Below are 26,564 nucleotides of genomic sequence, written 5' to 3' on the forward strand. Positions count from 1 at the left end.
TGTGTAACCGTAAAGATGCCTCATGCTCAAGCAACATCGAGGACACGTGTAAAGCTCATTGATGTTGATGATGTTTGGGGTTGCAAAGCACTGGCTACTCCATCAAACTCTGGAGGGAGCTTGTAGAGCACAGTCCCCACAAAGATGAGCGTGTGGAAGGGCAAATTGCATGTGTCAAAGCTAATCCTACGTCTTTTTAACATGAAGTAAGAATGACTAGATAGTATTGTTCAGCTCAAAGTTCATTTGCTAGAGGGTTCCATAGAGGGTAACTACATGCTTGGTAGAGGGAGCCCCATACAACATTTGAAGCTTTGCCCAAATTGTTGAAGTAGTCCTGTGGGTGGCGACCGCTAGAAGAACCTCTTTAGAGATACAATGAAAAAGAGCAAAATATGCACGGACATCATCAAAATCCCATGTGAGCATAGCTTTCTCGTGGTTATCCTCCTCAAAATCAATGGATATAGGAGTGGGGCACCGAGGATGCTTAATAGCTCTAGAAACAATGCACCATGACCTCTTCTACACAAACCATACCTTCATAACAGCAGTCCAGGTTAGGTAATCAGGCTTCTGAAGTTTTTCATCGGTAGAACAATAGGGGGAGCCATCTAGACAAGATAGGAAGAGAAAATAAAGGAAAGGAAGGAGAGAGAGAGAGAGAGAGAGAGAGAGAGAGAGAGAGAGAGAGTACAACCAAAACATAGCACTAAACAGAGTTCACATGTAGTGTAGAGATGGTAAATCTGCAAAAATTTAGGAAGAAGCAGCCAATCAAAGGCTGAAAACCTACTGCCCAGCCTTTAGGATCCCAAGAGGCTGCAAATGCAAATGCTGCAAGGAAAAAACATAGACAAAGAAGTGTTAAGTGCTATCACCAGCACTAAAATAATGTAGAAAATCAGTATACGCAAGTAGCAACAATAGTAAATACAGTCAACGCTGTCAGAAAGAGAAGTGCAGCAGCCACAAGGTTTGGAAGGCTGAAAAGCTCCAAAAACAGGTTGCCCATGCCCAACTGTAGTATACACAACGATTAATGATTAGTAGGAGACAGTAACACAAATGTAGATCTTGAAATCTGATATCAGAAGCGGATGCATCAATGGAAGCATAGAGGGATGGTGAAATAAACTGCTGAACACAAGACAGAAGAGAAAGAGAAGAGAAAACACAAGAACACTGCAAAGGATAACTCAGAGATTTGCTCAGAAAATGGAATATATATACCAAACACGAGACACTTTCGTACAACAATGAGTCACTTGTTGCATGGGCATTGACATCGACTCCCTCTCTCCAGGAGAACCCTACACTTGAATCTGCAAGTGGTGAATGATTGACTGTGGAGGAGGGAGCGAGATTATAAAGACAAAAAATATGCCAATAATATGATTAGGTCGGCCAGCAACAAATGCCAAAATAAACATCATAATGACAATAAAAAATACCTAAATACTGAATAATACTTTTCCCTCCAAGATACATTTGAGACTCACTCATGAGTTGACTGTATTGCTAATAGAATTCCCACCACTGTTGCACTAATACTACTTGGTTGAGAGGGAGGAACATGACATGGGATATGTGCCTAATGGTGTGGTATTCCTTGGTGTGGTGAATTGTATGTCGTTGCACTAACACTACTTGGTTGAGAGGAACGAATGTGACATATGGGATATGTACCTAATGGTGTGGTAACCCATGGTGTCGTGAATTGTATGAATGGATCAATGTATGCAATATAAGGATTCTTGTGAAATGGGTGGAATTTAAAATGTGATGTTGGATTTTGATTAAGTGATGATGAAGCATCAAAAGCAAGTTCATTAAGCATGAGATGTAGAGGTATTACTTGATCTCTTTCTATAATTACTTCTTGTGTTTATATATTGGCATTGATTTGGCTCTTTTGTGATAACTTTCATCCATTACTTGTTTTAGAAGGAGAAATGAAAGAACTTGCAAATTCATGCCATACATACCTTGAATTGTGTTACATGAAACTCTTGAGACTAGATAGCTCTTATTTGCCAACTTGGTTTGTCCTCTTTCAGTTGGGAGATTTGAGATCCATGCAAGTATAAACAAGTGTATAGGCTATGTGGTACAAGTACAGGACAAAAGCAACAAGGTCCAATGTGAAGCTCTCATCAAATTGAAAGTTTGCACCTTGGAATTGAGTCACATTGAAAGTTTTGCCTAGTAAGCAGCACATTTAGGGCACTTAAGTTATTAAGCAGGGCTGGAGCTTAAGTTTGGTCGAGTGGGCAACTGATTTTTGAGTGATATCAAGTCATTAATTAGCCTTTAATAAAAAACGTGATTTGTTTAAGGAGTCGGTGGTTATTCATTTGGAAACTTGATCTTGGTTATTTAAGGCTCTCTTACTCTTACTTTTCTCTCGCGCACATAATTTTTGGAGCAGCCTAAGGTTCTAAAGTTGTAGCAACTAAAGGACATGCATGCTTGTTGATTTTTCATGATGAATAGCAAGAGAAGGGTGCTTTGCATGTTAGCTTGCCATTTTGTTAGCTTGTCATCTCGTGTTTGTGAGCTCCATTAGAGCTTGACAAAGACATTGGAGCTCATTGGTTTTGCCCTTGCAGTTTGTCTGCATTTCTTTTTCAGTGTTAGACAGCCTTGATATTTGCAATCAGATCAAGGTGGCTTGTTTTCCAACTTGTGTCAGCATTTTTCATTCTAGGCAAGCTACTCGGCCAGTTTATGACTGGCCGACTGCATTATTCTATTCCCCTATTGCTGGTTAGTCAATTGTGGTCATTTTTGGCTATTTATAGCAGCCACACAGTTGGGAGTAGCACATTCTTCTGTCATGAGGACTTGAAGTTTTGATGCTTTGCTTAACATTTGATTAAGTAGTTAATTGAATGTGCAAATGTGAATTGCACATGTGATGTGCTAGTTAATTATTTCTCAATGATAGGCCAAGGATCTAGAGATGTCAATGGGTATCAAATGCAAAAGTTGTAACAAGTTATATTAGTTAAATACTAGGTGGTGCTTGGTGATAGACTTTGGCTTAGACAATTTTATTAGCCATTAATGTCACTAGTGATGTCAGAAACTAGGCATTAGTTAATTAATTCATGCAAATGTAGGGATTAATAAATGCTCAAGAATACTTGGATGATAAATTAGCCCATCCAAATTAATTGTTAGTTGGTAAGATTAATTTTTTTGGGCAAGAATTAATAACTAAGTTAAATTTCAGAAGTAATATTCTCAAAAATTGATTTAATTGGCATGAAAATTGTTGAAAATGCATTTAGAAGCTACCACTTGGCAAAACTTGCCATACAAGTGAGGGAAGGCCTACTAGAGGCCGTTGGAACATCATTTCATAAATGCTCAAGAATACTTGGATCATAAATTAGCCTAGCCAAATTAAATGTTGGTTGGTAAGATTATTTTTTGGGCAAGAATCAATAACTAAGTTACATTTTAGAAGTAATATTCTCAAAATCGATTAAATTGGCCCGAAAATGGTTGAAAATGCATTTAGATTAGCCTACCAAAATTAATTGTTAGTCCCCAAGATTATTTTTTTGGGCAAGAATCAATAACTAAGTTAAATTTCAGAAGTAATACTCTAAAAATTGATTTAATTGGCTTGAAAATGGTTGAAAATGCATTTACAAGCTACTACTTGGCAAAACTTGCCATACAAGTGAGAGAAGGCCTATTAGAGGCTGTTGGAACATCATTTCAGCATGGTGGAGATTGGGAGAGAAAGAGAGAGCTGTTGTTGCAATTTTCTAGTCATTGGTGATTAGTCCAACCATTGGAGGCTGTCCAAGAACTGCCCCCAGCTGATTCGGAGGCCATTGGAGGCAAATGATAGCCTTGTAGGCTGTCAATAGGCAAGTGATAGCAAGTTTGGGATCCATAAGAGTAGATGACTGCATGTGGGGCTCTTGTTGATTGTGGGCTGCAGTCAATCAGCCATTCATAGTAGGGAAGCATTAAATTTCAGCCAATTTTGATGATGAAACTTTGAAATCTCTCTCTTTCTCTCTCTAGCTTCCTCTCCGTTTTCTCAACCAATTCGCAATTTCCCTCAAGAGATCTCAACCAGTTTCATACCTCCAAAAGGGTGCAATTGAAGAATTTCTGCTGCTAAACCCTAATTCACAGGAAAAATTAGAATTTACCAGTCACCTTGAGAAGTGAAACCAGCCTTCCTTCTGTGGATGGGTGGTAAGTCCTTGATTACAACTTAATTACAGCAACAAACAATAAATGCAAATCTGAAAATACAAATTTACCTACTGATCTTGGACAATTCACATCCGATTGGCCCCAAAATTGGCGGCCCTTCCAGTATTTTTTAAGCTTTATTGAAGAAAAAGTTGATTTATAATGGGATTCTCCCAATCCCTTTGGGTATTTCAACTCCCCTTATTGTCCAAAGTGACCCGCAAGTCTTCAATCTATTTTGCCCCTTTATTCGAGCACTCAATTGGCCTTCACCCATTTCATAGGCGATGGAAATGCCCCAAATTCAATCGTTGGCTAGTCCCCCACTTGAATTCAGTTGAAATTCACCTTCAGGCTTTAGCCTTGTTGAATCTAGGTCTTGGAGCTTCCAATTTTTGGCACGCTTTCCAAGGTTGTTGCTAAACCCTAATTTCTGCTGTAAATTAGGTTTTACAGGAGAGAAATTTGCAATTTCTTAGCCTCCAAGGGTCCAAATACTGAGATCTTTGGAGCAAGGTTGTGAAATGGCTGGGAGATGAGAGGGAAAGCTGTAGAGAGAGAAAATTCATAGTTTTGTTGCGAAGAATGACTGAAAATCAGTCAAATGTAGCTGCTGCCCCGCCACAACGGCTTGTAGATGCAAAGAACTGAAGAAAATTAGTCGTTTATGTCTCAACAGCCTGTAGATGTTGCCTCTTGCTGTCGATTGGTCTTCTTCTACCCTTGGCAGCCTCAAAAGGTCCTCTAGTAGCTGCAAATCAGACCAGTAGCCTTTCCTCTCTCTCTCTCTCTCTCTCCAGCTTCTCTCCAGCTTCTAAATGCGTTTTTCACTCTTGCATGGGCATTTTTTTACAAGTGGCAACCTTCCTAAATGGGTTTTTCCAGCATTTTTTATAATTAAATATTAATTTTCAGTCTTTAAATACTGAGAATTAATCTAATAATTATTTCGATGCCTTGAAAAATAATCAGACTAGCCAATAATTAAATTGGCCAGGCAACTTTCATTCTCGAGTGTCTCTGTGCCATCTTTGACCATTAGATTGGTGTTAGATACCATTAAACGCCACTTCTCTAGTGTCACCAACTGATAACAATTGGCACCATATACCACCAAGTACCTGTGCGGTATAACTTATAGCAACTTTTGCATTTGACATCCCGTGATTTCTTCGGGTCTTGGGCTCGTAAATTTACTTTAACCCCAGTTGCATCTCACATGTGTAACATTTACTTAATCATGTGATTAGAAATTAATCCACATGTTAAGTGAGGTTTCAAAAATACATGTCCTCATGGCAACCCTTCCCTTGAAATTCTTGCAATTGTCCTCGATTGCATTGCCAAATGCATCAAAAGCGAAGTACTATGTTAGAATTTTCCATAGGGCATCATAGTCAACACAACATTGCGCACTGCTGTGCAACCATTCCATATGCCCAGCATATGCTGAAAAATTACCAGCCAATATAACATAATATAAGACTCATAAAGAATCTCAAAAACATTGCCGGATTATCATGTTACATGTCCATTTCTCATGAGCTCAACTCATCTAGCAAAACCAAACCATAGCATAGCATAACCAAGCATAAACCATGGCTAAAACATCAATGGCATCATAACATATGCTATTGTCAATGGAACTAGATATAAACCATTGAAAACTAAGCATAATCTGATCATAAACTGATCACTTGTTGATTTGAGAACTAATCACAAACTGTTGCCAATGTGACTCCAAACTAGTCACAAACTCATTGTAAAAATTGACGAGCAATCAGTGCAAAAACTGATGCACAACTAATCCAAAAAGTGACCATAAACGACTCTCAAGCTGATAAAAAACTAAGCTGAATACCATTGAATATTAATGATCATATTCTGAAAACCAACATTCGATAATCAGCCCCTGATGATCATTAACTGATGCTACACCAAGCACAACCAATTCCATACCAAGCATAATTGATTACACCTCGAGCATAATGGATGCAAATGTTGGGAATAAAGGGCCATCGTGCCTTTTATATGTGCATGGGTGTGAACACACCCTTAGCACATTGTACTTTCATACATATATCTATCTAAAAACCTAAAATGGTACACTCGTCATTGTACCGAAAAACGTGTTCACTCTCTACTTTGCTCTCTCGCACTCTCTCTGTCTCTCTCACTGAGCGTAACGACTCTTTGCCTCGATCTCTGTGCCTAACCTTTCCCTGCAAACTGGTATCAGAGCCAATGGCTCACTCAAGCTGTTGAGGGGTAGATCAACAGGTGTAACAGTCTTGTGGACTGTTGAGAGGTGTAGGCAACATGTAGAGTCTCGTGTAACAGTCTTGTGGACTGTTGAGGAGTGGGTGATAGCTGGGTGACTAGTCAAGCTGCGTGACAAGTGACGGGCTGCACGACGGGGGACTCCACACGAACTATCGTCCTGCAGAACGATGGAGGCTCCACGATTGACTTGTGAACAGGCGACGGGGGCAACTGCACGGTGACCAGCTGACGCGGCGTGAGGGATCTGCGACAAGCGCCGTGTCTAGCGGGGCGACCAGTGCGAACGGCGAATAGGCGGCGTCAGCGTCACAATGCACGACTGACGGGTCAACGGACCCGTTATGAAATTTTTTTTTTCCTCTTCAAAATCCTTTGAAATTCCCCCGTCTCCTAGAAATTTGGGGCTTCTCTCGAATTTGGGGATCTCAACACAGAATTGGACAATCTGACTCAGAAATTGCAAAGTCGGTGCACATTTGCCCGGGAATTTTGGGGCTTTTCACGTTTCAGTGAAATTCTTTCAATTTCACTGAAATTAATGCACGCAGGACTTGGAAAATTTGGGGATTTGTCCAGATTTGGCGTGAGCAAGATGCAACAGTGATATCTGTCTCGGAAATTGCAGGAATTTATGACATTTTGTCCCCGACATTTGGGGCTTTTAATGTACATGCGCAAATTGGGCTGAAATTAACCCAATTTCTCGATATCGAGGCACATTGGACCCCGTGCAATTTTGGGGCTTTTGCGATTTGGGCAAAATTTGTGCAGCATTTGGTCATTTTTATGTACATGCAGGTTGAATTCCGCGCAATTTGGACATCAACACTTGGTAATATTTGGGGGTTTTGCTGAGATTGTTCTATTTTGGCAAAATTGGACTGTCCTACGCATGACAAAGGAAATGCAGATGTGTGTTTGACGCTTTGAGCACAACATTTTGGGGCTTTTGATCGTTCGTGTCAAATTTTATGCTCGTAGGTACATGTACAACAGAAATTGCAGCTGAAATTGTGGGATTTTTCATGTAATGTGATGCACATGCCCTTTGGAACAGCTGTAATCAGTTGGATAATGCTGTAGCACTTGTTTTGGCGCTTCTGAAAACTTAATTACAGATCTGAAATCTGTACTTTTGCGTGGTCATTTATTGCAGATTGGTACTTGTTTGTACCTTGGTCACTTGGGTGACAGTTTGGGCCTGCATTTGCTGGCTTTTTGGTCCCATTTGGGCTGAAAATCATGGCTGGCAGCAATGACAGCAGAAATTTGATGCACATAAAGAAGCTTGAAGGCGCACATAATTTTGCAGTTTGGCAAAAACAGTACTACAATATCTTGTTACAAAAGAAGCAGGCAAAGCCGATCAAAACCAAAGGGGCAAATCCCGCGGACATGGATCATGATGATTGGGATGAGTTGAATGAGCTTGCACGCTCAACCATAGAGCTATCAATTTCTGATGCCTTGCTGTTCAACATTGAAGGCTTGGATTCTGCATATGCTATATGGACTAGACTGGAAGAACTGTATGCACAGAAGAGTGTTGCAAGCAAAGTGAATTGGTTGAAAAATCTTATGGATTTGCGTATGAATGAAGGTACAGCAATGTCTACTCATTTGAGTGAGTTTAACTCCATTTTCAGCCAGCTAGTTGCCTTGAAGTTCATGATTGATGAGGAATTTAAGGCTACTTTCTTGCTTTGCACTCTATCAGAGAGTTGGGATACATTTAGGACTGCTATGAGCAATTCTAATGTAATCCTTTTGTATGCTGATGCAGAGAGTGCTCTACTTATAGAAGAGATGAATCGGCAGAACAATGCATCCAGTAAGTCTTCCAATGCTTTGCATACTAGGGGCAGATCACAACAAAAGGGCAAATATGATGGCAAGGGACGTAGTAAATCACGTGGCAAAGATGTTGAATGCCATCATTGTGGAAAGAAGGGTCACTTTAAACGTGACTGCTACAAATGGAAGAAAGAGAAAGGAAAAGGCAAGAAGACAGATGATAGCAAGGAAGAGAAGAAGGATAGTCAGCCTAAAAAGAGTAGTGTAAAAATTGAAGAGGTGAATGTAGTCACTCATGATAGTGACAGTGAGAGTGATGTACTCTTTGTCTCTTCACATTTTGGTGCACATGCTTTACTTGCAGATACTGATGATGACATGCATACTTGGATTTTTGATTCAGGTGCTTCCTTTCATGTCACCCCTCATCGTGAGTGGTTTTCCGCCTATACAGGGGGTCGACATGGTGTTGTCCATCTTGGGGACAACTATGCATGTGAGATTGCAGGTATTGGCAGTGTGCAGTTACAGTTTCAGCATGGCTCTGTCTTTACACTTCAGCATATACGGCATGTATCTCAGCTCAAGAAGAGCTTGATTAGCATAAGGCAGCTAGATGATGATGGTTTTTATACCGCCTTTGGTGATGGAAAATGGAAGATTTGTAAGGGATCTAGGGTTATTGCTAGAGGTTGCAAGAGTGATACTTTGTATCCACTTCATGTATCTAGTGTGCATAACCATGTTGTTGCCGTGACCGAGCAGCCAAGCATTTTTTTGTGGCATGTCTGGTTGGGACATATGAGTCAAACAGGAATGCAAGTGCTTTCTCGTTTGGGTTATTTGCCTTGTCTTCGTTATGCTGATTTTGAGCATTGTGATCATTGCATTATGGCAAGCATGCACAGATGTCTCACAAAAAGTCTTTTTCTTTGAAATCTTCTCCTCTAGAGTTAGTACATTCGGATGTATGTCAAATGCCAGGATTATCTTTAGGGGAAAAGAAATATTTTGTCACCTTTGTCGATGATGCTACACAGAAAGTATGGGTTTACCCTATTCGTAGTAAGGATGAAGTGCTTGACAAGTTTAAAAAATTCTTGGCATTGATTGAAAATCAGACAGATAAGACACTTAAGTGTCTTCGCTCTGACAATGGTGGGGAATATGTGTCCAAAGCCTTTCAAGCATTTTGTGGCAGCAAAGGGATAAAGAGGGAGCTCACTGCCCCTCATAATCCACCCCAAAATGGAGTTACAGAGCGTATGAATTGGACCATACAGGATAAGGTCCGTAGGATGCTGTCTCATGGTGCATTACCCCATGGTTTTTGGGCAGAGGCTGTTATGACAGCCGTTCACCTAATTAATCAATCACCAAACAGGTCTTTGGAAGGGGGGGGGGAAGTTTCCCAAGAAGCGTGGTCGGGCAAGCCACCTTTATTTGCTCATCTGAAATTGTTTCGTGCGAGGCTTTTGTGCACATTCGTAAAGAAAAAAACAGCAAACTTGAGCCAAAGTCCTGTAAATGCATTTTCGGTGAAATGGGGTATAAATTGTGGGATCTCGAGAAAAGGAAAGTAATACGCAGCAAGGACGTTACCTTCCGGGAAGATCGCATGCACAAACAGCCCGAAAAGATTGAGGAGGTTCGTAGGGTTGTATTCTGGGAAGAAATACCTTTTGGACAGCAAAATGTACCCGCTGTACAGCAGCAAATACCTGCTGTAAATGAACCTGTGAATGCCGAAAATGATGCTGGAAATGATCAGCCAGCTATTGCCCATGAAAATGAGCCATTACATGTGCAGGAACATCCAAGACAGCAAGCTATCAATGCTGATTTGTAGGTTGAAATACCAAGACAACATGCTGAAAATGAAATTTTGCAAGAACAGCCAGCAAACAATGACCATTGGGTTAGGAGATTGTCTAGGGCGACTAGACAACCTGATAGATTTGTTCCTGGTGCAATTAATGTGGTTGAGTATGTCATGTTGACAGACAGTGGTGAATTGACTTGCTTCAAGGAAGCAATGGACAGACAAGACAGCAAGAAATGGTATAAAGCTATGCTGTCAGAGATGGAATCTCTTGAAAAAAATGGCACTTGGGACTTGGTGCAGTTGCCTAAAGGGTAGAAAACCCTTCCATGCAAATGGGTTTACAAGATGAAGGTCACTTCCGGTTTCTCACCAAAGTACAAAGTAAGATTGGTTGCAAAAGGATACAAGCAGGAGCATGGAATTGATTTTGATGAGATTTTCTCTCCTGTAGTCAAGATTACTACATTGAGAACCATTTTGGTCTTGGTTGCAGTTGTAGATATGGAACTCATACAAATGGATGTAAGGACTGCGTTTTTACATGGTGATTTGCATGAAGACATATATATGCAGTAGCTTGAAGGGTTTGTTGAACAAGAGAAAGAAAAAATGGTATGTAAACTCAGAAGGAGTTTGTATGGGCTGAAATAAGCACCAAGAGAATGGTATCATAAGTTTGATACATTCATGTAGTCCCAAAACTTTCATAGAAGTCAAGTGGATCACTGCTTGTACACCAAGAAGGTAGCAGATGGTAGGCTGATTATCTTGGTTTTGTATGTTGATGACATGCTGATTGTTGGCAGGGATACTCATGCCTTGGATTCATTGAAGCAAAGTCTTCATGGCAGCTTTGACATGAAGGATCTGGGTGATGCAAATCACATTCTTGGCATGCAAATATTCAGAGATAGATCTAAAGGCTTACTCTATTTATCTCAGCAAGAGTATATCTCCAAAGTTTTGTAGTGTTTCAATATGGAGGGGGCGAAAACAATTGGGGTTCCATTGCCTCCATATGTGAAATTCAGTGCAGAGGACAACCCTACATCTGATGATGAGAAGGTTGAAATGGCCAAGATACCATATGCTTCAGCTGTTGGCCATTTGATGTATGCTATGGTTGCTACACGTCCTGACATTGCTTTTGCAGTGGGAGTGGTTAGCAGATACATGGCAACCCTTGGCAAGAAGCATTGGGATGCAGTGAAATGTATTATGAGATACCTCAAAGGCAAAAAGGAGTTGTGTATCTGCTTTGGAAAGCAGAAGGTATCTGTTGTTGGGTTTACGGATGCAAACTATGCTGGTCATGCGGACTGCAGGAAGTCCACTTCTGGGTATGTGTTTACTTTCATAGGAGGAGCAGTCTCTTGGATCTCCAGGCTACAAAAGTGTGTTGCATTGTCTACTACAGAGGCCGAGTATATAGTTGCCACTGAGGCATACAAGGAGGCTTTATGGCTTTCACGTCTAGTGGGAGAGCTTGGCATCACAGAGTTACCTGTTCTCCATTGTGATAGTCAGAGTACTATCATGCTAGCATGGAATCTTGTCTTTCATGCAAAGACAAAGCATATATAGGTGAGTACCACTTCATTAGAGATGTACTTGATAGCAAGAGCATTGAGCTTGTTAAAGTGCATATAGATGATAATCCTGCAGGCCATAACTGGAGGAGTGGAAGTGCTACCTCTCCCTTGAGCATCAGGCAATACTCCGGATCCTTGTTCTGTTGAACCTGACGGAGCTCGAACTAAAGTTGGCTCTAACTGAAAGGCATCTAGGTAAAGCTGCAACAAGTGAGGATGGTTTGCCAAGTCATCCTCTTCCATCCATTTGGTATCCATTAGTGAATAATTCTAAAATTTCACCAAGTATCTCTTGGAAACTTTACCTTTGATCTTTCTTTCCTTGTGTGCCAAAATTTGCTCAGGTACCAAAATCTCATCTAGCTCCTCAACCTCAGGCTGAATTTCAGCAGACATATCCTCTGGCACATCACCATGAAAAGGCCTCAACAAACTGACATGAAAGGCATTGTGTATCCGCCAATGTGGAGGTAATTTTAGCTGATATGCCACATTGCTGATCTTCTCCAACACATTAGATTAGAATTATGGTTTGCTTGTGTGGGTTTGGATAAATCAATCATTTTGGGTATGCAATTGCTTGTTGAAGACATTCCAAATAAAATATCTAGCTAGCCCCTTGTTTTGGGTCACCAATTCATTGAAAATTTGGGGTAAACATTAGGGAAAATGTATTTGGACATATAGATCTGATTTTCCAGCCACTAAAAGTATTAAATTCAACATCCAATCTCATGGCAATTGTATGCTAGAGGTTAGGATTTATGCACAACAGGTTTATTGGTCTGAAGAATTACTTCAATTTGAGAGTGAACTGAATGCGTATTGGTCAGGGCAAAGCTCTAAGATTGTTGGACATCAAGGCTAAGGCTTCATTCGACGAATCAGATAGGTCATCAACCACAAATCCACTCAGCCACCATATATTCAAAGCAAAAAGAAACTCGATTGCAAGAACTTGCAATGGTCAAGTACAATAATCTCTTGTGCGTCTTAGCAACTCAAGAGGCAAGCACTCAAGTAAGACATACATCAATCCTTCAGGGCAGCCAAAGGACAAAAAGAAACCACAAGAACTCAGTTGAGGCCATGAAAACAATGTAGATAGACCCATACTAAATATTAAAGAAATACCAAAGAGCGTTCAACTTGAGGGCCAATTTGCTGATGTTTGCTGTGCAAGAGTGCTTTAGCTCCAAGGCTCTTTGTGTCATTTATTTTCTTTGCCGAATTGAATAGTGTGTGTGCTGTAAGTTTATGTTCACTGCCCTATAGATTAGATCTATAGGATGGTTTCATGGTTCCGTTTCTAGGGAGTGAGCTTGGGTTGTTAAGTAATCAGGCTGGTGAAGATTGTCATTAGTAGAACAGCCAGGAGGAGCCATTTGGGGAGGAGAGGAAGAAAAGATAAAGAATAGAGAGAGAGTACAACCAAACACAATACAGACTACATGAATGTCGAGTTCACATGTAGTGTAAAGAGGAGTTGATCAGTAAAGGACTGAAAAATCTGAGATAAGCAGGGTGAAAATAGCCAAAAGGTTGAAAACACTATCACCCAGCTTGCATAAGCACTAATTTGTGAAAAAGCAGCAGGTGTAGATCAAAAGGCAGACATACACAATATCAAATGAAATTGTTAGCACGTAAATAATGCAGAAAAGCAAGAAACACATGTAGTTGAGATGAAAATGCAGGCTACCAAGGCAGAAAATTAGGCCGATTTGTAAGAGGGAAAAGGCACTTGGCTGTAGCAGACGTGAGAAGGCTTATCAGCAGCAAAATAGTGTGAGGGCTAGACTATCCGCAATAAAAAACAGCACCCAAAACTTGAACATAGACATCTGATACCATGTCAGAAGTGGATGCAGTGATGGAAGCGTCGAAGTCTATTGCAATAGACTGCACAAAACAAGAGAAAAGAGAAAAGAGAAAAAAACAAAAGGACACAACAAAGGAAGAACTTAGAGATATATTGAGGAAATGGAATCCATATACCTAACACGAGACAATCATGTACAATAGTGAGTCGTTGGTTTTGGGGCATTAGACATATCAAGACTTGCTCATGAGCTGACTAGATTGCTAACAAGCAGCCCGATTCGCATGGGGCTCTAGTTCAATAGTTTGTACATAGGCATGGTGCTAGTATGCATGCACAAGGGACTGAATTTTAGTGTGTACTTGGGCAGTCAACTATACAACAACCATTTGCACATCCAAGTTCCAAGCCATGGATGGCAATGCGGCAAGTAGTCTTGGTATGCAAGGAACTTATGGTGTTGGTTTACAGCCTGGTTTGTGACAATTACATGGGTAATGTCTTTAGTGATGCACAACAAGGAATGTAACATGGCATGTATGCAAATATTGGCATGTAACAAGGGTTGCAATCAAGCTTGTATGAACATATGCGAGGCTCTACAAGGCAATATGGAATGCAAAGTTTAGGGGTTGGTCCTAATAACCTAAGCATGGGTGTGGTTGATGCAAATGCAAGAGTTATACCTCTTGTGTCTCCATATTTGCCTACTAGTTTATGACAATCGGATGTCTAAGGAAAAGGCTAAAGATTACAAGGTTAAAAGTATAGATTCTTGTCGTTATTGGGTGAAGTTTAAAAACTATGCACCATCGGATGCAAAGTGGATAGAAGAAGGTGACTTAGTAGATTTACCTTAGCTATTGTAGCTTTACCTTGAGGCATTTCAATTGGAGGCAATCGTCGTTGTGGATTGTAGCTCCATCAGGCTCATGAGAGTGCAAATCTTGAGCATTGCTTGATGTTCAAGAGAAGGGTAGCATTTCCACTTTTTTTGGTTAGATATGCTTAGATATCTAGTGGTCACTTGGTGTACTTTATTTATTTTTACTTGAGGTGTTATGTGGACATGTACTTTTGAAACCTCACTTAACATGTGGATTAATTTTTAATTACATGGTTAAGTAAATGTTGCACATGTGAGGTGTGATTGGGGTTAGAGTAAATTTACAAGCTCGAGACTTGAGGAAATGATGGGATGTCAAAGGCAAAAGTTGCTATAAGTTATACTGCATAGGTGCTTGGTGATATTTGGTGCCAGTTGTTGGCTTAGGTCATTCATTTGGCCATAAGTGTCAGTTGGTGACACTAGAGAAGTGACGTTTAATGGTACCTTATGCCAATCTGATGGTCAAAGATGACGCAGAGACACTTGGGAATGAAAGTTGCCAAGCCAATTTAATTATTGGCCAATTAGATTATTTTTTAGGGCATTGAAATAATTATTAGATTAATTTTCAGTATTTAAAGACTGAAAATTAATATTTAATTATGGATAATGCTGGAAAAATCATTTGGGAAGGTTACCATTTGCCAAAAATGCCAATGCAAGATTGAAAAACGTCTTTAGAGGTTGGAGAGAGGCATTTTTAGTGTATTCAGCCTGCAAGAGAGAGGGAGGAGATGCTGCTGGTCTGATTTGCAGCCAATGGAGGACCTTCTGAGATAGCTAGGGGCAAGAGAAGACCAATCAATAGCAGGTGACAGCATCTACAAGCTGTTGAGACAGGGCAGTAGCAATAAATGAGTGATTTTCTTCAGTTCTTTGCATCTACATGCTCTTCTGGCAGGGCAGCAGTTGCATTTGACTGATTTTGAGTCATTCTTTGTGACAAAACTCTGAATTTTCTCTCTCTACAGCTTTCTCTCTCATCTTCTAGCCATTTCACAGCCTTGCTCTGAAGATCTCAGCATTTGGACCCTTGGAGATTGAGAAATTGTAAAATTCTCTGGTGTAAACCCTAATTTACAGCAGAAATCAGGGTTTAGTAGCAGCCTCAATAAGCGTGCCAGAAATTGGAAGCTCCAAGACTTGGAATTTTTAGGATTGAATGTGAATTTTAGCTAAATTCAGGTGGAGGACTAGCCAACCATTGAATTTGGGGCATTTCCATCGTTTATGAAGTGGGTGAAGGCTAATTGATTGCCTGAATCAAGGGGTAAATGAGATTAAAGACTTGTTGGTCATTTTAAATAGCAAGGGGAGTTGGAATACCGAAAGGGATTGGGAAAACCCCATTGTACATCAACTTTTTCTTCAATTAAGCTAAATAAATTCTGAAAGGGGCGCCAACTTTGGGGCTAATAGGTTGTCAAATGTACTTTTCAGTTTTGTGAATTTGTTATTTACCACCCTATCCGAGGAGGAAAGCTGGTTACACGAGGTACTATATGTTGACAGTATATTTGCTTTGGGACCTGTTACAATCAGTGTTCTAGACACTATGTATGTTATGTAGTTGTGTATGGATGCTCACCATGTTGCTTTATATAATTTGTGTTACATGATATTGTATTTTGTTTGATATGCGAGGTGTGATTTACTAATTGCAGGTTTGTTTACAATGAATGGAATGCTTTTACATGTAAGATGTGTCCTTGGTGTGGATTCCCTGTGTTGGTCATGATGGTTAGTCTTGCAAAGAAGCATGCATCTCTAAGGATAGCTATGGGCATAAATCTTGTGAAGCAGCCATGGCTATGGGTATAAGTCTTATAAAGTAGCTGTTATAGGTGACTAAGGTATCTAGTGGATCACAGTGTTTGTGAAAGCATTAGTGTGTTCCATGTTAATGCTTGGTATTTTTCTTCATTCTCGAAGAAAAAGCAAGGGATGTGATGCTTTTGTCATATGGGATATCTTTGCTCGTGGGTCATCGTAATGCTTTTAGGAATGCATTCGAGGATATTGCTTCCATTTGCTTTGTTGGCAAATGCATGTTTGCCTAGAGTATGGTTTTGGGATGGCCACAAGATAGAGCAATGGCATTATGACATGAATTCCTCGTGTAGTAATTTATAGTTTGCAAGAGCCCTTGTGTTCATGATCTTGTAGGCTTTATGCATGGATTTGTTTTGAGGGCTTTTGCATATATTTTTTATCATATGAGATATCTTTGCTCATGGATCACTATTATGCTTTTAGGAATGCATTTGAGGATATTGCATCCATTTACTTTGTTGGCAAATCCATGTTTGCCTAGAGTATGGTTTTGGGATGGCCACAGGATAGAGCAACGGCATTATGACATAAATTGCTCGTGTAGTAAGTTATAGCTTGCCAGAGCCTTTGTGTTCATGATCTTGTAAGCTTTAGTCATGGATTTATTTTGAGGGCTTTTGGATATGTTTGGTTGGCTGATTTCTTACACCCGATCTATTGATTGTAGGTGTGAGCTTTGAGGATAATACACAATTGAGCTTGGTGTGCTTGGATCTCTAGTAGATAAAGAATATGCTATGTAGAGTTTGACAGCTAAATGGGGCAGATTCTTTAAAATATATGGTCGTCTTTGGTGTCAAAAGAAGTTGGGTTTGACAATTGCAGAGCATTGATGCACCGATGTTATTAAGAAAGCAGCTAAGACTTTCGTTGGTCAACTTTGAGATGAGAGATAGATGCTATTGTAAGGAATTTGTGTTGCCTAAATGAAGCTATTGGATTTGTTTCACGTATATTAGACATGGAGCTTTGAGATTGACTATGATTAGTGTGGTAGACGTGTGTTTTTGCAACTCTTCTTGGTTATTTCAAAGGAAGCCGGGATTTACAATTGTAGAGTTTCAATGCACTAATGCCATTGAGAAAGCAATTAAGGCTTTCTTTGGTCAACTTTGAGATGAGAGATGGATGCTTTCATAAGGAATTTACATTGTCTAAATGAAACTATTGGGTGTGTTGCACCCTTTTGTCTTAGTAGATAGAGAACTTAGAGATTAACCATGATCACTGTGGTAGATGTTTCTACTACCCTTCTTGGGTATTCACTAGTATAGAGTGAGCGAGGAACACTTTGATAGCTAGGGATATGCATAATTGTGATTAGTTGTTTACTAGTGCAATGACTACCATCTTGCAAGGTGTACATTGCGAGTACATGGAGCAACAACATTGTGATTTGTTACTTGGAAACATATATGGACAGTATACGTTGAGAATACATGTAGTAATGGTACTATACTTGTTTACTAGGAAACATATATTGGTCTTTTTATATGCCATATTCGATCTTCATTGCGTGCAATTAGAGTCGCTTGCAATGTTTCATCGGAAATCAATCTCTTTCTTTCCCTCTCTCTCTCTCTGTGTGGTTGTACAAGCTTTGTTTCATAGTAGATAAGAATTAGGGTTTTACTTTTTGTAGCCGATCAGTGGCTAGGGTTTGCATAAATCATCATATTGGGTATGCGATTGCTTGTTGAAGATATTTCAAACAATTTGCCCCTTATATTAGGTCCCAAGTCATTGAAGATTCGAGGTAGACATTAGGACAAATGTAGTTAGACACAAGGGCCTAATTTTCCAGCCATTTAAAGCATTAAATTTAGCATTGAATCTCAGGCCAATCGCATGCGGGAGATTAGAGTTTTTTTAAATAATGCATGGATATATATCTTAATCAAATGGATGAAATGTACAATTGGCTTAAAGTCTCTTATTTTTCTACCTCAGTTTTTTACTTGCTACTTTGAAAATATAGGCATTCTTCTTAACTACCTTGAAGATTGCTAAGCTATCCCGTCCTTACAAGTTGGAAGACATCCTGTGTTGGCATTTTCTTTTCTTTTTTCATCACTACCTTGTTTGTTGTGCTCTCTTAGTACATTCTATAGTTTAAGCATTTTTTAATCCAATCTTGCATGGTTTTCAAAAGGGCGGTCTTTCTTTTTATCAGTTGACTTCAGATATCCCCAATTTTTGGCTAGCGAAGGCTATTGGATGATACCATTTCTCTTCCCTTCCTAAATGCTAGTGGATTTAATTTTGTGTCATCTATTCTCATCATTTTAACTATGTCAAGGTCTGTACACCAAACGTTGATTGTAGAGTAGGATGCCAATGTCCAGCTGTGCAGGTATGATCGCACTCTACTATATGGCCGTAGTACTTGGACCCAATTACACAAAGAGTTTTAGGATCATTATCCTTCATAGTATCAGATTAAGTTTGCGACTTGATATGGCTTGCGTAGTCTTGCTTATTCTCCTCTCTTACACTCCCATTGAGGAGCGGAGAAAGACGCTTCTTCGCTTTGTGTATGTCTTCTTGAGGCCTCGCTTCTCCTACCTTCAAAGTCTCTTCTATATTTCATTTTGCATGTTTGTTTCTCCTTATGATTGCAAAGTGATCTTATCATCTTCGTGGGGTCAATTTTTATCAAGGGTTGTACTAGCATGCCTTTCTTTGAATAATTTCTTATTGTCGTGTCGCCTCTTTATTCTCTAGATTATACTTGGCCCTAATAGTATCCATGTCCAATAGCTCTACTTTAGCCTCATTCCATATATCAATCCATCTTATTATTTCTTTGTTTGCTTGCTTGATCACTAGCTTCACATTTGAATTGATTGGTGGCTTATTATCCATATATGCATGTGAGGTCTAATTAATTAATGCTGGTCTAAGGGTCAATAATTGCTCATGGATACTTGGAAGACAAATTGACCTAGCCAATTTAATTATCGGTTGGTAAAATTAATTATTTGAGCAGTAGAATAATTATTAAATTAATTTTTAGAATTCATATTAAAAAAGTAATTTAATAAGTTGAATAATGTTGGAAAATGGAATTAGAAGACTACCACTTGGTAAAACTTGGCCATGAAAGTGGAAAAAATGTTTTTAGGTGCCAGTCATTGTGAGAGAGAAGAAGGCTGTTAGAAAGTAAGGGGGGGCTGTTGATGTGATTTGCAACCTCTGGGGATTCATCTTGCAACAAGTGATAGCAATTTGGAGCCCTCCAAGAGTAGGTGACAGTAGCCCAAGGTCCTTCTGGTGTAGGTGACAGTATATGGGAGGGGGCAACAGTCTTTGTGGTAGTTCTAAGCTGTAGATGATAGATTCCATGTTGTTTGAGTTATCTCAGCATTTTCTAGCAATTTGAGCGATCAAAGGAAGAGATTTAAGTTAATCTCTGCTGTAAACCCTAATTTACAGTAGAAATTATGGTTTTGACAGCTGCCTCAGGATGTTTGCCCAGAATTGAGAGCTTAGGACTTGAATTCCAGTAGCTGAAATTGAGGAATTTTAGGGAGATTCAAGAGGCCAGCTAGCTAATATTAGACGTGGGGTTGAATTTGTTTTTCAAGGGGCAAGGTGAAGGCCAATTTTTAAGCAAACCAAGGGGCAAATTGGTTTGGAGGCTTGTTGGTCAATTTTGATAGCAAGAGGCATTAGCGGAGGAGATTAGAGGATGTCAGTTGTACTCCTTCTATTTGCAATCTAAGATAAATAAATATTGTAAGGGGCGTCAATTTTGGGACCATTAGGGTGTCAAATGTCCAAGATTAAAGTGGTATAGTGTGCATTTTCAGTTTATGTGAATTTTATGCTTGTAATTAGTGCTTGATTAAGTTATTTACCATCCTATCCAAGATTGTAAGGCTGGTTTTATGGTTCCTTCATTGGGATATCATCAATTCTCTCGACTTGGTGGGCCCAAGTCACCTAATTGAAGGTTAGAAGCTTTGCTCTCAATTTGAAAATTCACAAAGTGTTGGGAAAAATGCAATCTCTAATCTTCGACAAGGCACATAGCATGAAAAGTAAGCTGATAATGTTGGCTTAGACCAAAATGTGAGTCCTTCTGGGTCTCTTGAAGCTGATGATCAACAAGAGAAAGAGGAATTTGATGAGCAGTGTAAAGATTAGCTGATGACAATAGCTAAAATGTTTGTACAATTGGTAAATTATCCTCAACTCATGCACTTTTTGAACCCCTTAGAGGAGGGTAGTAAAGGCAAGAAGAGGAAGTCGTCTTTAAGAGGTTTCGGACAACAAGATGCATCAAAGGAAGAGCCAATACAACAGCATGATGTTCCAAACGTGGGTAGTATGCACAAGCAAATGATGCTAGTGGGGCAATTGATGCATATGTAAGGCTAACTTGGAAGTGCCAATCCAATGCTTTTTGAACAGTAGGGCATGTATGCAATGATAAAGCAACCATGATAGTTTGTTGGTGGCATTAGTTTCCATGCTATGGTGGGCTTGGGATCGCATATGTGGATGTGTGGCACAACTCCCTATGGTATGCAACAACCAATGCGTGATGTTCAAGGCCTAGTGTATCTAGGTATGGCTAATAATATGCATAACCCCATGTATAGCAATATTGACATGATGTTGAGGCACAAAGTGGGAAGTTTGGCAATGTGTATATATAGTCCATTGTGTTTGGGACTCATGGTATTAATGCTGGCCATGCAAATGCTCCATTTAGTATTGGTCATGAGGAAAAATGTTGCTAGTAATGTATGCAATGTATGGGAAAATGTATCTTGGTATGGCTGGTAGTAAGCAAATTCCCATGCACACTCACATTGCAATGGTCCAAAGTATGCAAAAAAGAATATTTCCTAATGTATCAGGTGTTCCTAGCATGTCAGGTACACACGAGGGGCTAGTCAACTGGATGTAATGTTGCATATTAGTTAAGTTGGGATTGTAGCAATGTGAAAGTATAAAGCATTGCAATGCCTGTACTAGTCATTACGAGATGTATGTAGATGATTATTAGTTTCACTCGGGTATTAAAACTATACTTTTGCATGAGTTTATGATCAATTTGACATGAGTTTTTGCCTTAGTTTTGAGATAAAAATTCTGATAAATTTTAGCTTAATTTTTGATCATTTTGAGAAGTGTTTATGATTACTGATGGGATCAGTTTTGGTTGCTTCTGTGCTTGTGTTTGCTTGGGTGTGCCAACTTGTGGCTCTTTGTGCTTTGACTTTGCTTGGGGTCGTGTTGAAGACTCTTTTGTGTTAGAGGGCATCCCATGTGTATCCACTTGAGGCTGTTGCGTCTTCCCAGATTCCGGTGACAACTTTTCTTTGCTTCCCTTTTGCTTCTAGTCCCTTGTATAATGCCCATTTCGATGGCAAATGTAGCATGCATCAGGGAAGTGACTAAACTTAACTTCTACACACACCTCCACTCCTTGTGGATTGAATACCTCCAGGTAGTTTGGGATTTCCTTATGCTTGCTCTTGCAAGCTTTCTTCTTTGCTCTAATGACCCCATAATTAGATTTTGGGATATACAACACCTTGCCTAGCTCCTCTATACAATGCTCCCATCTCTTCCTCTAACCAATGCGAAAATCTTGAGTATGTGACCCAGTCCGGACATTCGTGTTGTAGAGAGTCCTTAGGGTTGAAGTGTAGAGACCATGGAAGTGCATACACAAAGTTGCCTTGGAACCCCACGGCCAACGCCTATTGAGATCACTCTTCCATGATAGGTGTGCATAAACCATCGAGCAAACTCATCTTCTCCAGGTATTTTCCCCGTGAAATAGAAGTAGATCCCACTAACTCTGCATATTTGTTTTTGATCTTTTGCAAGGAGAAATTGATTGGGGCTTTGAGCACCTCGGCTCCTTTCTCTACCACAACCTTGCATCTTCTCTTTGAGAACTCTTGCAGATTTTGACAGAGCTGTAGCTCACCTCTTCATCCTCAGCTTGGCGTTTGCCTATTGTGTGAGCTTGCATGGAAGTATGCCACTTGTCAGTAGCAGCAGTGTGACCTTAAAAGGCATTGAATGTCTTTAAGACCATAAAGGCTTTAAATGCCCCTTCACCTCCCAAAGCTCCTCTCGCTTCTCCCCAACATTTTCCTCTCTTTGGCCAAGAGATAAGAGTTTGTGGACAGCAGGTTTATAGGTGTGAATTATTTCAATTTGATAGTGAATTAAAGGTGCTGATCAGGTCCGGCTAAGATTTGCTGTAGAAACAGCAGGGGCAACAGTCCAAGAAGCTTCATGAACTGGCAATGTCTTGTGGGAAGGATGTGAGCAGTAGTAGGTGAGGTGAGGGCTGAAGGTGTGGTTGGCTGAAATGAAGGGAATCGGGATGCCCAAACACATGATTCCTATTTATAGAGAATTGGGGATGCATTTATCTGTCAAAAATAGGCCATTTGTTTTTGGTAATTAGGCATTAATTGCTTTTGGGGGATATTTTAAGGAGACCAAGTGGTTAATGTACCATAATTATGTCCAACTGCAAACCCTAATATGAGTGGCACAACATAGTGCATGGTTCTTGTGTCAATTGCCCAACTCATTTTTCAAAGCTCTTTCTGTCACTTATAAACTTTCGAGTAAAAGTATTAAGAGACTATTTAGGTTATATTTATCTTTTTGAAATGGAAAGTGAACACACATGCGGTGGTGAAGAAAGAGACACAGAAAAGGACAAGGTTATTTTACTTTCTATTCTTATTTGTTCATTTGTTTGTTAACCTACGTTTTGTTTTGCTGCTTTTTTTGTTAATATGTTTGATATTTTTTGTTAATATGTTTAGTATTTTTCTTTAGAGAAAGGTGAGGTTCGCTGATGAAGCCTAGCATGATCTGCAGGAAGGACTTGACTGCTGTTCTCTTTAATCTTTTCAAATTTCTTTAAGACAGTTCTCTTGAAACTCCATCTTTATCGGATGCAGTGCATCATCTGCGATTGCGAAGCTGAGCAAACCTGTGACTCCTGGTCCTTTGCCAAAGGTCATACAAGGAGAGAAAAAGGAGACACCTCAGGAAAGATTAAAGAGGATAATGAGCAAGCAGCTCAACAAGCAAAGTAAGATTCTTAGCTTCAGTTTCCTGATGGCTTTCCATATATATGAGCTCTAAATAGATGGTTGACTGTTTTATTTATTTTGTGAAATGGAATGAAGTTAAAAAAGACACAGTGTCAGAACTAGCAAAACGTCGAGAGCAAGAACGATTAAGGCAAGAAAAGCTGGCAGAGACTCGGAGAATTGCTCAGCATAGGCGGAGGAGTCGCAGTAGAAGTCGATCCCGCAGCCGCTCTCCATATAGGTACCTCTTTTATAGATGCATCAAACTGGATTCTTGTTATACTATATCCTTTTTGACTTGGTGTTTTTCAATATAGTAGTGTCAGTTTCAGCTCAAGAGTTGTAATGATGTTTTTATGGGCTTGGCAGGTACCACCGCAGTAGGAGCAGGAGTCCTAGGCACCATCGTTCACCTCCGTATGTAGTCCTACAATACTTATCAAGCAAATCAGAGACTCTCTTTTTTTTTCCCGTTCCATCTTTACATACGATTGTGCCTGCATACTCATATTGCACAAAATATGTCCTTTCTGCCTGCAAATTTCTTTTCTTCAGTTTTGTCTTTCTTTTTATTCTATGATGTTTCCTCAGGATCATCTGCCTTAGATTTTGGGTTCCCAAGCTTGTGTGTTCCCTACTGTAAAGGATGAATTCCAAGATAAATCTGTTGTCTATTGCGACATCAGTTGTCTGACCTTGTTTCCATATTTTGACGTCATGGTTGTTAAAGAAGAGCATCGTGCATAAGACTTTTGAGACAATCCTTGCAGCCTTAAAAAAAAAACTTAGGTAGCTAAATCTGAATGTTTCAGAAGGTAGGCATGTTTATTGTGTAGGTTATCTTTAATGGAATGCTAGACTGAGTTACAAATGTTTGGGAATGCAGGCTTGTTTGATTTTGGTCTGGACCCCTGTTTTGTATTTTGAATAAGAGGGGATAGGAAAATGACCTGTGGTGAATTTGTGTTGGCTGAAAATTGAAGTCTCATGGGGGCTTCTGTTTTTTCTGTGCAGTTCAAGGACTCGAGCACGGTGAAGAGAGGTTTTTCTGTTTTATATGAAGATATAATACACGTGAACTGCACGTGGATGTTTGAACTCCCCGTCTGTCATCTTACAACAAACTGTATCTGCAAATACATGTGGATGAAATGACAAACTTAGTTTCCTGTGATTTGACTCTCCTGAAATCCTCTTTATCTTACTCATCAAGTTACTGTTGTTGGGTACTCTGCATGGAGGTGTCACTGTGTTGGTCTAATTGCTGTATGAAATGATCATAATTGTGTCTTTTTTGAGTGGCTGTAATTCTGAAGGACTTGATTTTTGGTATTCAATTGAAATGAACACATCTCGATACTTGATTCCCATCAATGTACGGATTTAGAGCCTTTTGGAATGCCCCATGTGATTCACAATATCGAGAAATGTTGTGGCCTTTTTTTTAAAAGAGGGTCAAATTGTGACAGCCAGTTATAAACATTCTCATATGGTACATAAGGTATAGAGGGATAGGATTTACAAGTCCAGCTGAACCATGGTTTGAGGTTGCTCTGTGTGTTCTTGAGCACGGTATGTTCTCAAGGCCCATTCCACCAATATTGATCCTCTGAAGTTGCCTAGGGGTAGGAGATCTGTCTTATTATTGGCCTCTTGTTCTTGTATTGAAGTCTTGATCTTATTCAGACTTATTTCTTATTGTGTCTGTGTAGAGGCACAGGTACACTTCATTCACTAGTCTGTGTAGGGCTCACATTAAATATCAAGATTCAATCTTGTTGCAATCTGCAGTTTTGTTATTATGGCGTCATCAAATAAAATGGATTTACTTTCATCAAATAATGGCCAGTTTTGGCCTGTTGTCCTTGCATTGATTTCTTTGACCTTGTCTGAACTTGAAGATTTATTTCTGTTTAGAGAGTACAAACACACTTGTGCAGAAGCTTTCTTAGTTTCTAGCCTGCATGGTGGCGAAGTAAAGTTTACATATGACTGGGCCTTTCATTTGGATGAGTGGATTATGCAGGATTGCACCTATGTATACGAGAGTGCTGGCCGCATAGCATGCAATTATCTCAACAGGCAGTTGTGTTTTCATATGATGTTGAATGGATTATGCAGGACTGCTTCCTATGTACATGAGCATGCTGGCTGCATAGCCCTTAATTATCTCAACAGGCAGTTGTGTGTGTTTTCATATGATGTTGAGGTGGGCTCCTGCCTTTTGTTTGCGAGGCAACTCTTATATTTCTAGATGATGGTTAGGAGCTGTGCTCTATTAAAGAGGGATTGCTCTCTACTTTTATCCATTGTTTTTTAAAAAAGGGGTGTGCTTTATGGTGATCTGTTTCTGTGGTGCCTCCATAGATGTGTAAGCGTATGCTTTGTTTGAACTGTGCTCGCTACTCTGATTGTGTGTGGGGTAATTTTCCAAAGCTACTCTGGTGTGGTTTATGGTTAGATGCCATTAAACTTGTCGTTTACTGTCTGGCATGGTTATACTTGTTTTTAATCCTATGCTTTTGTTGTAGTGCGTGCTTTCTGCTTTGATGGTGCTTGTGGCTGCTTGTGACACTTGTAGGTACCTCTATAAGCCTAGTGGTGACCTACCTTGGTGTGTTGACATGCTTTTATATGGTTTGTACTTTTGGGGTGATTGTGGTCTGTGGTTTTACTCCAGTTCTTTTTAGTATGCGCCTTCTGGTTTGATGGTGTATCTACATGCTTCCACAAGTTTTTTGGTATGTGTTGTTTTTCATTCTAGGCTTTCTTTCGTGGTGTGTACATGCTGCGTTGGTTGGTATTTGGGTGTTTGGATCTTTAATAAGGTGTGTTGAAGTGGCTATACTTGGTGCTGTATTTTGTATCTTTTGCTTTTTTATATTGTTTTTGGTTGTTACTTTGGTATATGGGCTTAGTGCTTTCATGCAATGCTTTGATGTGGATGTCAATTGGGTGCTTATGTATGTACATGTAAACATTACATGGTGTTGTATAAAAATTACATGGTGTAACCAATATAATTTGAGAAAGGAGCAGACAATACATAACAAATATGAGAAAAACAAAATGTACTTTTATTTCAAATGAATTGATACAAAGATGACTTTGTCTATCTATCCATTTTTACTGTGGACCTTGGATGGCGATCTAGATAGATAATAGATGAAGAGCTTAAGGTTAGTTGGAATAACTATGAGTGGTGAAAGAACAGAGATCG

General features: G+C 39.7%; 1 protein-coding gene across 3 annotated transcripts in view; it reads left to right on the top strand.

Annotated features, from left to right (window-relative positions):
• LOC148038969 (CLK4-associating serine/arginine-rich protein) overlaps positions 1-24,813 on the top strand; it is a 51,765-nt gene extending 26,952 nt beyond the window's left edge. The window contains exons 10-13 of one of the 3 annotated variants that reach the window (XM_087674834.1): positions 23,210-23,343; positions 23,441-23,585; positions 23,714-23,761; positions 24,359-24,810. In XM_087674834.1, the coding sequence (XP_087530960.1) occupies positions 23,210-23,343; positions 23,441-23,585; positions 23,714-23,761; positions 24,359-24,380 (349 nt within the window). In that variant the 3' untranslated portion in view covers positions 24,381-24,810. Of the gene's footprint in view, positions 1-23,209; positions 23,348-23,440; positions 23,586-23,713; positions 23,762-24,358 lie in introns of those variants that run through there. The other 2 variants (XM_087674835.1, XR_015690355.1) reach the window with 2 other exon arrangements.
• The last annotated feature ends 1,751 nt before the right edge of the window (positions 24,814-26,564 follow it).

The sequence above is a fragment of the Lygodium microphyllum genome, chromosome 3, assembly GCF_053477565.2.
Source record: "Lygodium microphyllum isolate KBCC chromosome 3, Lygodium_microphyllum_v1.1.10, whole genome shotgun sequence".
Lineage (NCBI taxonomy): Eukaryota > Viridiplantae > Streptophyta > Polypodiopsida > Schizaeales > Lygodiaceae > Lygodium > Lygodium microphyllum.